The sequence below is a fragment of the Rhineura floridana genome, chromosome 7 (genome assembly GCF_030035675.1).
Source record: "Rhineura floridana isolate rRhiFlo1 chromosome 7, rRhiFlo1.hap2, whole genome shotgun sequence".
Classification (NCBI taxonomy): Eukaryota; Metazoa; Chordata; class Lepidosauria; order Squamata; family Rhineuridae; genus Rhineura; species Rhineura floridana.
Window position 1 is genome coordinate 108,764,991 of NC_084486.1, and position 14,187 is coordinate 108,779,177.

At 39.2% G+C, this 14,187-nt stretch overlaps 1 protein-coding gene across 12 annotated transcripts in view; it reads right to left on the bottom strand.

Annotated features, from left to right (window-relative positions):
• Nucleotides 1-14,187, bottom strand: part of DOCK10 (dedicator of cytokinesis 10) — a 280,049-nt gene that overhangs the window by 84,261 nt on the left and 181,601 nt on the right. For all 12 annotated transcript variants that reach the window (XM_061636814.1, XM_061636810.1, XM_061636815.1 and 9 more), the window contains 7 exons: nt 12,995-13,087; nt 11,755-11,878; nt 11,494-11,615; nt 8,500-8,586; nt 7,667-7,759; nt 3,878-3,996; nt 2,469-2,538 (listed from right to left, as the gene is read on the bottom strand). In XM_061636814.1, the coding sequence (XP_061492798.1) occupies nt 2,469-2,538; nt 3,878-3,996; nt 7,667-7,759; nt 8,500-8,586; nt 11,494-11,615; nt 11,755-11,878; nt 12,995-13,087 (708 nt within the window). The remainder of the gene's footprint in view (nt 1-2,468; nt 2,539-3,877; nt 3,997-7,666; nt 7,760-8,499; nt 8,587-11,493; nt 11,616-11,754; nt 11,879-12,994; nt 13,088-14,187) is intronic.

The window sequence follows — 14,187 nt, forward strand, 5'->3', positions numbered from 1 at the left end:
ATCTTTACATGCTTCAGCTACACCTGTATCCTAATTGTAAGTTCACATACATACAGTTATTGCTTGAAGGATGAATTATCAGGTGAGGAACTGCATGGATGAAATAGCTATCACATACCAAACATCACAGGTAGCCCTTTCATATCCCTTTATATCACTTCAAACACAATGCTATACAATGGAAGCAGTTCAAGCACTCACTTTAAAATAAACCAGCGGAAAGTCACTGAACAATGATGCTGGAGCAATGTACATGCATGTGTGAATCAGCCCTAAATTCACTGGTTCATTTTCATTTTATTTTTTTTAAACAAAATGTATATACTGCTTATGCAATACAAAACCTCTAAGAGGTTTGACTAATATAGTGTAACTGCAACTTCTTCTAGAAGCCAGTGTTGCAGTGCTCCTTATTAATTTAATTATTATTTTTTAACACTGGTGTCAACTACTCACTAATTTTTCTTTATTCACTTGCTCAGAAAGGCAAAGGATTTTCTAAACTGGTGCTTTTGAATCGGTCCATATGAGGCTTGTCAGCATCTGTGAGTTCATTCAAAGTATTGCTTTTTCTAACTTCAAGAAATTTTTGAAGTTATACGTAGAGATTTTCATATGGAAACATTTTGTGTGAATGTGTTCAGAAAGATCTAGTTCAACCTTCTCCAACCTGGAGCTCTCCAGATGTTTTGGACTACAATTACCATCAGCCCCAGCCTTCATAGCCATGTAGTTGGGGCTCATGAGAGATGTAGTCCAAAACATTTGAAGGGCTCCAGGTTAGGGAAAACTGCTGTACTTCCTTGCCATCTCACGTCTCACCATGAGACCCCACAGTGTATTTTTTCTGGGGGTAAGCACACAGAAAGGCAATAGTTGGAACTTATTTTTTATTACAGTAGGATGTTATTATGGTTGCTAGTGGATAAGATCACATTGTTTATTATTATCTATTATAGAGCAAGCTGTAGTTCTCTATTGTAAGCAACACATTTGAGAAATCATTAAACTGGAAGACAATCAATAGATCAGCTGTGGGGAATCTGTGGCCCTCCAGATGTTCTACAGCTCCATAATCTCTCTCCCAGGGTATGGTCTGAAGGCACATGGGGCCACCACCTTGCCAAAGCTAAGCAGGACTGGGCCTGGTCAATGCCTGGGAACCACATGTATACTGCTTTGTGTTCCTTGATGAAAGAAAGGCAGGATATAAATGTAAGAAAATAAAATAAAAATTGGCCATGCTTGCCCGGGCTGATGGGAGTTGTGGTTCAGCACATCTGGAGGGCCAAAGGTTCTCAATCCCTGCAATAGATCATTTCAGTTCCCTAAAAGGAACTATATATATGATATATAAATGCTTGGGAGTTGTATTCAATGAGGATCTGGAGCACAAACTTCTCAGTGAGTGCATTGAATTTGTGTTACTCATTGACCTGGCAGAACCATCTGACCACCTCCTCCTTTTCTTTTCACTACCAAGTTAAGACCAGTGTTGTGTAGTGTTGGAGTAGGAGTATGGAGATTCAAGTTCTATTCCCCACTCAGCCATTAAACTCGCTGGCTGTGCTTGGGTCAGTCAACATATTTCATTCTAACCTACCTAACAGGGTTGTTGTAAGGGTAGGGTGGGGGGAGGAGGAGAGCAATGTACATTGCCTTAAACTTATTGGAGGAAAGACGGTCAATAAATAAGATGATCAGTTAATCTGGGCTGATATAGATGGTCCATGGTAAATTAAAATTGGGAACTGACTTTTTGTATATATAAAATGTGTTTTTATTTATTTTTAGATTGTTGAACATAGTAAGGAAGCTTTTTATAAGAGTAACAGCAATAACAGAACAAAAGGACATGTTAGGCAAGTGGAATCCTGTTGCCTTTAAGTGGCCTTCAGTATACCCAGTTTGCTAAATGAGTGAATAACCTTTTAGTGCCAGCTAATTATGGGCCCTTATGTTAGTACTACATACAAGGCTTTACGTATTTTATGCTGACTTCCTAAATATCCCTGCAAGTTCAATTACACAGTTTGAGAGAGAAGTGAATGAAGGAGAGACGGAACAAGCAGTGCAGACTCACAATAATGTGCAAAGAATCATGCCAGAAGATTAAAAATATTTCACATACCATAAGCAGGTACAAAAGCACTGTAATTTGGACAAATAAAAAAAGTTTTCTTAAGAAAATAACAAAAAAGCTAGGAAAACATTATGGCACAAGCAATTTCAAAGCACACAGAAAAGCATCCAAGAACAAACCCTCCTTATTAAAATTTACCACCGAAAGTAATTTGACCATTTGCAGCGTGGAAATCCTTATAAGAGAATCAACTGATAAAATCACCATAGTTAGCTAATATGGGGAGATAACACAGCTTGTACAACCATGTATATTGAACTTGCCATCAGAGAGAAAACCTGGGATATGTATGTAATGCAACACAGATGATAAAAAAATGAAATACCTTTACATATGACTGAATACAGTGGTCTAATTGTTCTTCATGGAACTTGGCAACAATATCAGTAAGCACCCTGTAAAGTAAAAATTATTGAGTGATCAAGAATATAAATATGATTGCCATCTTCCCTTTTGGAGTTCTTAGACATTCAATACAGAACACAAGAAATTCCACTTAATTAAAGGCTATTTATGTGAATTAAAAAAACCTCCTCAAACCTGTTTTAGCTTGCCAAAACAGGATTATATTATTGAAAATAATATGTATATGTGTGGAACTGGAACTTCTTGTCTTGGGTTCTAGAAGTCAACATTTGACATATTAGACTTTAGGGGCTTGGATTGCTATCTGCCTTGGGAGTAGTACTACATATTCGCTCAACCTTTGCTTCTTTAGAGGAAGGACCGTAGCTTGTCAGCAGAGCATCTGCTTCGCATGCAGAAGTTCCTAGGTTCAATCCCTACAATCTCCACCCAGGTAGGACTGGAAGAGACCCCATCTGAAATCCTGGAGAGCCGTTGCCAGTCAGAGCAGACATTACAGAGCTAGATGGACCAATGGTCTGACTCTGTAAGGCAGCTTCCCACGTTCCCATCCTATAAATGCTTTAATACACAGATTTTCACAAAGGTACACAAACTTCAGTGCTGTTTCCTTAATTTCTAAGGAAATTAAGGCAGCATGAACATTACAAAGTTCAGGAACAAAAGAGAAAGTCAGCATTTTTCATTTGATTAAAAATAGTAGCATTCATTCCACAGTCCACAATTCACTCTGGAGTTTGGGCAGAGTGGAATGGATCCATCCCTAGCCACACCAAAACTTCTTGCGTATTTAGCAAAGTTGCAGCGTCTGCGAAGTCAGTTGCAAAATCTCTGCTTGGTGGTTGTAGTGCAAGTGAATCGAAAGCCTCATTGAGACATTCTGAAGCCAAAAATAAATACATAAATAATCCAGAGATGTGCCATGTGGAAATGCATTCTAAAAGCAGCCATGGTATCCTGTCCATCCTTTCCCCTACATATGATCTCTTTTGTGTTGCAGAGATAATCAAACAAACAGAACAATCCCTCCCTCACTACACGTAAAGATATTTTGAAACAAATATTTGTTTTTAAAGTTAAGATGGCACTGCCATGCTTGATGGAAGTAAACAGAAGTTGACTGACACCAGTTGGGAAGGCTGTAGCTCAGTCGTAGAGCATATGCTTTGCATGCATAAAGTCCCAGGTTCAATCCCTGACCACTCCAGGTATGGCTGGAAGAGACCCCTGACCAAAACCCTGGAGAGCCGCTGACAGTCAATGTAGGCAATACTGTGCTAGATGGACTAAAGGTCTGACTCTGTATAGGACAGCTTCCTATGTTCCTACTACAAGCCCAACATGAAATGGATACAATGGAAAATAAACCTGGTCACAGTGGTTGTAATTTCATCCTCCTTATTCTGCACAAGAACCCAGAAGAGCTGATTCAGAATCACAGGAAGAAAATTCACAATGACATGGATCTTCTCAATTTTAAGCAAATTCTAATTAAGAAACAAAATGCAAAAAAGATACATTAAAAGAGGGGGGATTTGTCTATTGCTTCATGACAGTTGCATGTTAACACAATTTCAGTGAAGTGAATGGAGTTATACTTTTACTATACATATAGTTTTAGGGAGACTAGGGAGATCTGGTTTGGATTCAAGTCATCCATGAAGTTTTCTTGATGATGTTGAACTGGTCACACTTTCTCACCCTAACCAGCTTTAGGCTTCTGGTACTGAAATGCTATATCCATGCATGGTTAGCCAACAGTGACAGTATTACGGTGATAATAAATGCAGTGATCCAATGCTGTTGTGAGCTTTTCGGACAAAAGGGTGTAAATGTGAAAAATAAATATATACAGCTCAATCCTACATTGTCTTATAAACCTTAAAGCAGCATCCTTCAAATTGGTTCCCTCCAGATATTTGGACTACAACTCCCATCAGCCCCTGGGAGGTTGAGACTGATAGGAGTTGTAGTCCAAAACATCTGGAAAGCACCAGGTTGGCAAAGGCTGCCTTAAGGAATCTCAAGAGAAGCCTACTTCCCTTAGTGTCAGCAAAATGAGCTATGGAGAATTTACCACAAAGGCAGGTGTATGGTAAATGATCACATCTCCTCATCCTGCCACTTCCCCTGTATCTTGCAGCTGTTTGAATAAGGAAAACCCCAAACGAATGACATAATGGTTCTGATTGAGCTTTAAGTTTTGTTCTTACTGGCTGAACATTGTTCAGATACTCTTGAATTAAAACATGTAAGGGCTATTCTAAGAGCATCACTAATCACACATTGCAATATGAACATTTACCTCATAACAAAAGTGACACCAGAAATAGCGGTGGCCAAGAAATATTAGTTAGTTTTAAAGGGGTAGTTTGATCACCTGTAAATAAGACAATTATTGTTTATAAAAACAGTGAGAGTAGACTAGGGATGGGATTCGTTAGCTGGTGCTGGTTCAAAAGCTTAACTGACCTAACAGGCTGGTATCAATTCGAGTTTATTCTTTGTCCACAAACTGCTGCTTTTACGGAACTTTTTTTCCCCTCTGAAAAATATTGATATTAATATTGGAAATATCAATAAAAATATCAATAAAATATCAATATTTTAGACAGATTTTTTAAAATAAATCCATTCCCAAAAATAGCAGTGGAAAATCGCTACATAAAAATCCTATCTGCAATGCTAGTGAATAAGGAATTAATGGAAAATTAGGTACTAAATCTGAATTGGGTGGAATTCTAGCACATCCCTAACATAGACTAAGTGTCCTAGGACAGGATGTAATGATGACTCCAACTTATTATTATTTTATTTCATTTGTTGGTTGCCTCATATCTAGCGGTCTCTAGGCGACTTACAAGTTGGATGGTTTCAAAAGAGGATTAGACAAATTCATGGAGAATAAAGCTATCCATGACCACTGTCAATGATATCAAAGCTATCAGTGATGGTTGTATACTACCCCCAGGATCAGAGGCATCATGTCTGAATGCCAGTTGCTGGGGAATATGAGCAGGAGAGGGTTACCGCACTCATATCCTGGTTATGAGCTTCCCATAAGCCCCTGGTTGCTCACTGTAGGAACAGAAAACTAGACTAGATGGGTCTTTGGACCAGAGCTTGGAAGATCACTTTTAAAAAGGAACAAATTACAATTACTGTTACATGGCCCCATAAAGGAAAAAATTACCATTACAATTACTTGTTCTGAAAGGAATTGATTACTTTACCGTTACTGAAAAGCAATCACTACAATTACAGTTAAGTTACTTTTTTTAAAAAAAGCCCTAGAATGCGTACAAGGTGCTGGTCTTGGCTGCTGTACACCTAAGTATCCTAAAACAACATTAAAAATAAAAACACACACATAAAAGTAGTAGAATAATTATTTCTATCCATAAGATAGAAGTGGTGGTCTCTCTGCTGATAGGGGAGGAGGGGAGGCAGGAGGAGGCCAGTGCTCAGATCTTTGTACATCAAACCAAGTTCAACCCTCCCCCCCCGACATACACACATTCTCAGCTAGCAAGCGTCATCTCTCTCACTCAACTAGCTCCCAGACCCTGCCCTGCCACTAAGGCATACCCACACAAGCAAACATTTCCCCCTGGGGTGCAAAAAAGTTAAAACACTGCAAATGCAGCAAAGTAGCCAGGGAGGGCAGCAGAGGCCGCTTTGCACACCAAGTGCAAAAAGAGTATTCATATAATCTGTGACTGATATAAGACATAGTTGGCAATTACATTCTTTGTTTTAGTATTTTATAGATCCAGAGTTCCAACTACTGGAGAAAGTTTATAACGTTAGCAAAGCTGGAATGAGATAAACTTTAAGCTTTAATATTGATTTCTAAAATAACCCAGTGAGTTAAATTGTAATTTTAATAAGTAGAATACAACTTTGTAAGTGGGTATTAATAGTAAAAAGGGTATTGTGGGGTGGTCTGCCTTTTCCATTCCTCTGAGTCTGAGAGACAGGGGCTGATTCAGAATTACCCAATGCCTTGTCTTAAATGTATGGTCTCCAAGCACAGTACAGTACCTTAATCCTAACCCTTCCTCTATAGCCATGTATTTTTATAGTAAGGAATGGGATTTCTGAGAAAATATAAGGAATAAGAAACCTATAGCAACTGTAAATGCTCATAAACTTTCAGGCACCCTAAGCTAAGCCAAACCCAACCTGGCATCATTAAGGAACATGTTAGCCTGGCCAATCAAGAACAATGGAACAATGGGTGTACCGGGTTTGCTTGAAGGCACATTCACAATAGTAACTGGCTTCAAGTGGCCTGGAAGACCATTAGTCAAGGTGGACAGCAGAACAATGGTGATATTAGTAAGACAGACAGAAAATTGGAATAAGAAGTATATTACCTAATGCTTTCTGATTGGTTTGGAAAGATTGCAGAGAGGAGGAACTGTGATGTTATGTGGGAAGGAACTTGTGGGATTGGTGAACTAATGTCACATGCTGCATCTGTACTGCTTAAAAGAGCTTGCACACAGTGCCTCAGTGCACTCTCTCCTGGATGTCTCAGGGAGACTGACACCGCATATGCTTGTAAAGAATAAAGGCCTACTTTTTGCTTCAAGCCTGTGTCTTCAAATTTCTTCAAGGACCCCCAGCAAAAGATCCCATAGGAGAAAATTCTCCATCACTAACTTCCTGGATGTTAAGGAAGGAAGGCAAAAATTGTGCATCCTGGAGTTTTTTTGAATGCTCCTGAACAATCTTGTAAAGAGCCACTTGCTTGGTCACAATATAAAAATTGTGTCTAGGCGACCAGGCAAGAACCTTTTTCTCAACTGGGAGATTACTGAATCACTTCTCTTTGAAGCATCCATCATATGAATGGTGAATTTAGGTATGTACAAGCTAGTAAACACTTTGCATGGGACAACAACATTTGGGCTAAATCTTTTTTTTTTGTGGGTTAGCAGTGTTATTTGCAAGGCTGCTTTGGACCTATTTAACAATATGCCATCCATTATTATGAATATATATATATATATATGTATTTTAAAAACTAATACAATGAGAGTTATTCAGAACACAAAGCTATAATACAGCATTACTTAGCTGTAATCTTGTCTTCATCACTACCGTTAGCATGCTTCAGCATTATCATTAGCACTACCATTATCATCTTACCTTACAGGAGATGATAAAGTTTGAGGTAGGTGGTTGGGAGAGATCTCTGTTTCTTTTTTGGCACTGCTGGAAAAATCTATTCAGATATGGATCCTAAAAACAGCAATGTTTATTTATAAATACATGTATCATTTTTACATGTTACCCCACCCTTCTTCCAACTGGAGTACAGGGCAGGGCGTGCGCGTGCACACGCGCATGTATGCACGCACAGTACAAATATCCATAGTTAAAAACATATCAAATCATATCAAACTATCTTAGCAACTGTAGAGTTCAGTACCAAAACTACCAACACTTAGTTTGATCCAAAGTGATACACCAGGTTCAGGGAAACTTTGGCCCTCCAGATGTTGCTGAACTATAACTACTGTCAGCCCTGGCCACTGACCAAGCTTGCTGAGGATGATGGGAGTTGTAGTGCAGTAACATCTGGAGGGTCAAAGGTTCTCCATACCTGCTCTAAGCCCTTACTCAGACTGAATGAGAAACTGTCTTTCTTCATGATAATTTCATATTAGTCCAGTCTTAGTCTATGGCTAGGGAGAGTGGCTTCCCAGATCCTATCCAAGTCCTGTCACTTGCCCCTATGACTGCCATTTGCCCATTTCTACTTGTGTTGCACTTAACAGCATGGGCAAGTGGAGGATTCACGTTTCTAGAACAGACATCTGGTCTAGAGTGAGTCCTGCTGTCTGTTGGGTGATACTGTCTCCGAGGCTGATGTTGTCTAAGCTGCTGTTGAATATTAAACAGAAATTCTACACATAGCTTTTGTATTTCTCTCTTACACACTGCCTTGCATTGAGATAAATTTTTATAAAGGTGCTCACCTGAGTATAAACCGTTGATACAACCAATGAAGACACTTTGAAGAGTGGCTTTCCTCCATCTACCCACTTAATGTCACTTCCACTATGCTGCAAACAACAAAAACATACATTTCTACTGAATTCCTTAATTTGTGATGCAAAGGATGTGTGAACATGTTTTTGTGGCTTGTGCTAATATGTTAGTGAAGGAAGATTGTTTTTATATACAAATATATTTCTGTAGAGAACTAGAATTATTCTAATATTTTCTATTATAAAAATTCCGTCATTCTCTCAGCTAAAAATCCTCTCCTTGAGGTTGTCTCCTCGGCCTGGTATCCATGGTGACTGGTATGTCTAGAATGCTTAGTACAGCTTGACCCTTGTATGATAAGATAAATGGAACAGAACTTGTACTGAACATCCCAGCTCTCCATGGCCTGGGACAAAATAACACTGTAATGTAGTTAGCTCATAGCTGAAATATGCTGATATTAGAATTACTGAGAAATTACCTGATTGGCTAGAAGTTAATGTAGACAGCATAACCACTATGTAATCACTATGTAACAGCTATGTAATGCTCATAGTATAATCCCTTCATTAGATATGCTAATGTCTTTGTTCTAAAATGTATAAAAACCCTATGCAAGCAGTGCCATGTTGCGGAGCTCCACCAAACATCATGGGAGACTGGCTGTGTGCACGTAACCAATAAAGGCCTACCTTTGCTGCACGCCTGTGTTTTCAATTTCCTTAAGGACCCCTGGTCCAACGAATCCCAAAATTTGATACACTGGGTATATCAGCAACAACACAGTCCAGATCAGTGAAAATGTCACCCCCCTTTGTGCATTCATTAAACAGCCCATCCTCCAGTCTTTCCAAAGCTTGGTCAAGCACTAGCCCAGACAGGAATGCCAGCCTTCTATTGAATTCCTTCATATATACAATTTTCAGCAAGCATGGAAACACTTCCCAAAGCTGCTGTGCTAAGTGTAAGTGTAAGGGTCCCAGGCTATGGTCTGAAGGCACATAGCTTCTGCTGAAGCTAAGCAGGGTCAGGTCTGGTCAGTGCCTGGATGGGAGACCACCTGGGAACCATATGTAAGCCGCCTTGGGTTTCAATCATGAAAAGAAAGGTGGGGTATAAATGTAATAAATAAATAAATAATAATAAATAAGTGTATGAATACTAAAACACATGGGCAGGACTAGTAATATGAGTGTTTCTCACCATGTTTAAAACTTCTCCTGCCACATGTAAAGTTCAACAGAATGGAGCAAAGATATTTTTCAGTGGTATTGAAACTGCCACGACAGTCTGTGAATGCACAGGATTGAGGGTTCTCATATTCTCCTCTTGCCCTGTGGCTATTCAGAGTCCTTATATGTCAGACTTTATGCAAACCTAAATGTGCAAGTTTATCAACAGTAGTCAACCGAATAGGCATGCTAATGGTTGGAGATCCCTCCCAAGAATTCTTGAGAGTTGGGAAATAAATGGGAGTTCAACAGTGGAGCATCTTTACAACATTTATTTCTTAAAGATCTTAACCCTTAACATATTAACACCTAACATTTTACATGAATGCATATAGTTGGCCACAGCCAATAAATCAGAATCAAACAAGTTACTGTGCAATATATCTGAAGGCTATCCTCCAGATTTCTATTACCTTTATCAAAACCTCTGCTTCTTGTGCGAGAGTCAGACATTGGACTTTCAGCATTTTCGACCAGGCTTAAAAGCACTGGTAAATGGCATTGTGTTCTCTCATATTTATTTATATACAGGAATCATATTTGCAAGCTACAGGGGATCACCCATTGTGTGGCTTGGAGAGACATTAATTTGTGTTCCTAATAAGGTCTCTGAAAGAAACTTGACTAGTAGAACTAGTCTACTTCTATGCTGTTGGCTACAGTCCCAGCTGTTTTATCTTTTATTTACTACTAAGCTTGGCAGAATGCCTGGAAATAGTAAGTCAGGCTGAAGACTAAGGGGGAGAAAGGTCCACAGCTTTTCTCAGCTGGTTTAACCATTAAAACAGTTATTACATGACATATAATATGCATTTCCCTTACTAATGAGGACTCTTGGGAATAAAAATACATAAGAAATGGGGACAGGCCATAAAAGTATGTTCTAAAGCAGGGATAGCTACCTAGATGTTGTTGGACATCAGCACTCATCAGCCCTAGTCAACATGGCTAAGTCAGGGATACAGTAGGGCCCCGCTTCCCGGCACTCCGCTTCCCAGCGTTCCGCGAATGCAGCGGCTTTCCTCCCCTCTTTAAAAGGCGCTTTTGCCACTTTTGCGTCATTTTCGCGCAACGCACCCCATTAAAGTCAATGGGGTTCCGCCTCACGGCGATTTCCGCTTTACAGCGGGGGTCCGGAACAGAACCCGCCATATAAGCGGGGCCCTACTGTAATGGGAGTTGTAGTCCAACAATATATGTAGGGCACCATGTTGGCTACCCCAATCTAAAGTCATGTTGCTTCATTCATGCATATTTTATAGACTGCCCTGAATCAGAGAATGATGTTCCTATTTCTAGATGCCTAGAACAGATGTAGCTGTTCAGTATGAGATATCACAGATGTATGGAATCACAATCAACAATCTTTACAAAAGCACCTAAGTGTCTTAATAATAACGGCCAGTTCACACTGAATTTCACTGTGTCAGATCTACACCTGGTGGAGCATGGAAGAAAGTTCTCTCAAGTAATCCAGACTGCATGTAAAATGTGCCATGTGATGCAATGCATGTCTACACAAATATGCTCATGCACAAAATCAAGCCACCACAAAAAAGTGGTGTGGTTGTAGGCATTGACTCATATACACATTGACCCCATATGCAGAAAGTGAACCTCCTTTTAACCTTCATGTCAATAAGGCAATATCAGCAACCAACGATAATAAAACTGCACAAATACTATAAATATTGTAAAGTATAGAGTTCTTATTGGGAGGGGGGCACAAACACAAATACTACACAATACCTTTCCAGCTGCAGGATCCTGAAGGCTTAGATAACCAGGAGGAAGGCTGGATGCCACTGGAATATTATGTTCTTGAGACACTAGTTGGTCATCTTTCAATAAAGGTAGCCAAGCATATCCCACTGTACCCAAAAGCAGATATTAGCATTAGAATTTTTTGTTTTATTTATATAAAAAGAAGCAATGATGAACAGAAAAAAAACTTCTTCAAAACACTTGATCTAAAATGATAGTATGTAACTTTGAACAAAGTATATGTACCTGATGTTTCCAGGGCCTCTTTCTTTTTGGCATTAGCTTTTGCATTTATGTCACAGGTGACATGATAAAATGAAAACAGAATGTGGTGCTTCTTATGGAGATGAGTAGGCAGCTCAATTTTCACCTGAAATGTACAGTGTTGCATCCATCTTTAGTTTAAATGAAGTCAAACAAGAGCAAGAGAAGGACTGTAAGGCCTGATCCTGATCTTAAGTGCATTACCCTTGTTTCAATACAGATAGCTTCCCCTCTTGTCTTTATGCTGTGGAATATGTTGTGCTTGCAGTGGAAATGCGAGTACAACACTCTACTCAGTTACTGAATTTTATAACTTTGTGGTAGATAGATAACTGGTTACGTTCTTATGAATGGTTCAATACATGTTCAGAATCCAAAGTATTATCACTGGAAGTCTTAACATATGAAGACTTTCAGAAATGGTTTGCTTTACTGATTCTTTATGCTCCAACTCAACCACTGAGATCTTCTGATGGGGCACTTTGTGTGGTCCACCAGACCCCTGAGGTTTGGTTAGCCTTTACTAGAGACTGAACCATGTATGGCAGGCCTTGCTCTGTGGAACTCCCTGACAACAAAAGTCCAGCAGGAATAATCCATGCTTTCTATTAGACATCTTTTTAAAAATGTACTGTTCAGATAAGACTTTGAACCATGATTTTTTAAACAATCAGCCTTTATTGATGTTGTAGTATGTTTTTATGTTGCACACCACCTACAGTCATGGAATAGCAGAGTTGGAAGGGGCTTATAAGGCCATTGAGTCCAACCCCCTACTCAGTGCAGGAATCCAATTTAAAGCATAGCTGGCAAGCAGCTGTTCAGTTGCCTCTTGAAGAGCTCCAGTGTTGGAGAGCCTACTGCCTCCCTAGGTAATTGGTTCCATTGTTATGCTGTTCTAACAATTAGGAAGTTTTTCCTGATGTTCAGTCGAAATCTGGCTTCCTGTAACTTGAGCCCATTATTCCGTGTCCTGCACTCTGGGATGAGTTTTTTTAAATGAAAGTGCAGTTTATAAATATCCAAATTAATAAATAATTAAAAATGATTTGGCCAGGTGCTGAATCATTTTCAAGACTGGTGTGCATATATACCCACATCAAGGCAATTGCAATAATTATACTTCATAATGAAATGAAAGCCTTAGCTGTTTAATGCATCCTAAGTAAATCTATTTGTTATAGTAGTAACACATAAGCAGTCACAGAAAGAGTCAGCTTACCTCATCATAGAAATCAGGGTTCTGTGAATGATGCAGCACAGATGTATATGCTTCTGATGCAAACAGCGGTCCATCAGGTTTCCCATAGATACACTGTTTTAAATAGGTTATGATTTAATTTGCTTGTTATATTTTTGTGGATTGTATCCCAACAACTATTGTAGCAATAGCTTTGAAAGCTTTATCAACCTGCATTCCCCTAGTATAATAGGATCTCCTGTTGTAATGGGGCTGGGATATTGAAGTGGACCATAGATCAGGGGCTCCCAAACTGTGGTCCACGGACCACCAGTGGTCCATGAGCTTCTTTCAGGTGGTCTGCAGCATGTTCCACATTAAACATTCATATTGGCTTTCAATTGTATTCAATTGTATTTTTATTGCTTCTTTTATTTCTTGTATTTTATTTTATTACCACTTGAATTCTATGGAATGGAAATTGTAATGCAATAAAATGCAACGTATCAGAAATACAATAAAAGGAGCAAAAATGCAGTTAAAAATGATGCAGCATCTAGCACAGCACATTACAGTTGGTACAAGAGGCTGAAAAAAATCATTCAAGTGGTCTGTGGAGAAAAAAAATTGGGAACCACTCCACAGATGATACGAGAAGACAAGATGGCCTGGGTCCAAAGAGTTATGAAACTAGTTCCACAAGGGTGAGGGGGCTTGATGCCCCACATGTCACACAGCAAACTACTTTTGAAATGAATGAGAGTTTCAAAAGGAGTTTACGGCATAGCATGAGGGGCAGATGTTCAAATGGGGGGGAAGTCAAAAATTCCTCAGGGCACATGAAAGGCCTTGGATGAATCTAAAGCAGCTCTTTGGGATGCAGCCACTGATAGCAAAGGCGGGTACATTTACGTTAGAGAGGTAGCCTAATATGGTAAGTAGAGTAAAAAGCTGTATTCACCTTTCTCTCCACTTGTATTAGCTCACATGCTTATGAAGGGACCTTAATATAGGTTCATCCTATATCGGCCAGAGTGGAGACACCTCTTTTCTTACACTGCACACTACACCTTTTTTCTATCGTTATTATTTTATAATGTTTCAATAGTAATACTGCAGAATGGGCATATCCAGCAATTCCCACAAATTATTCACATTTTTAAAAGAGCTAGATTAGAACAGCTTCAGTGGTAGGGTTTCCAAATAATTTTTTCTTTATGCATATATTTGTTTGT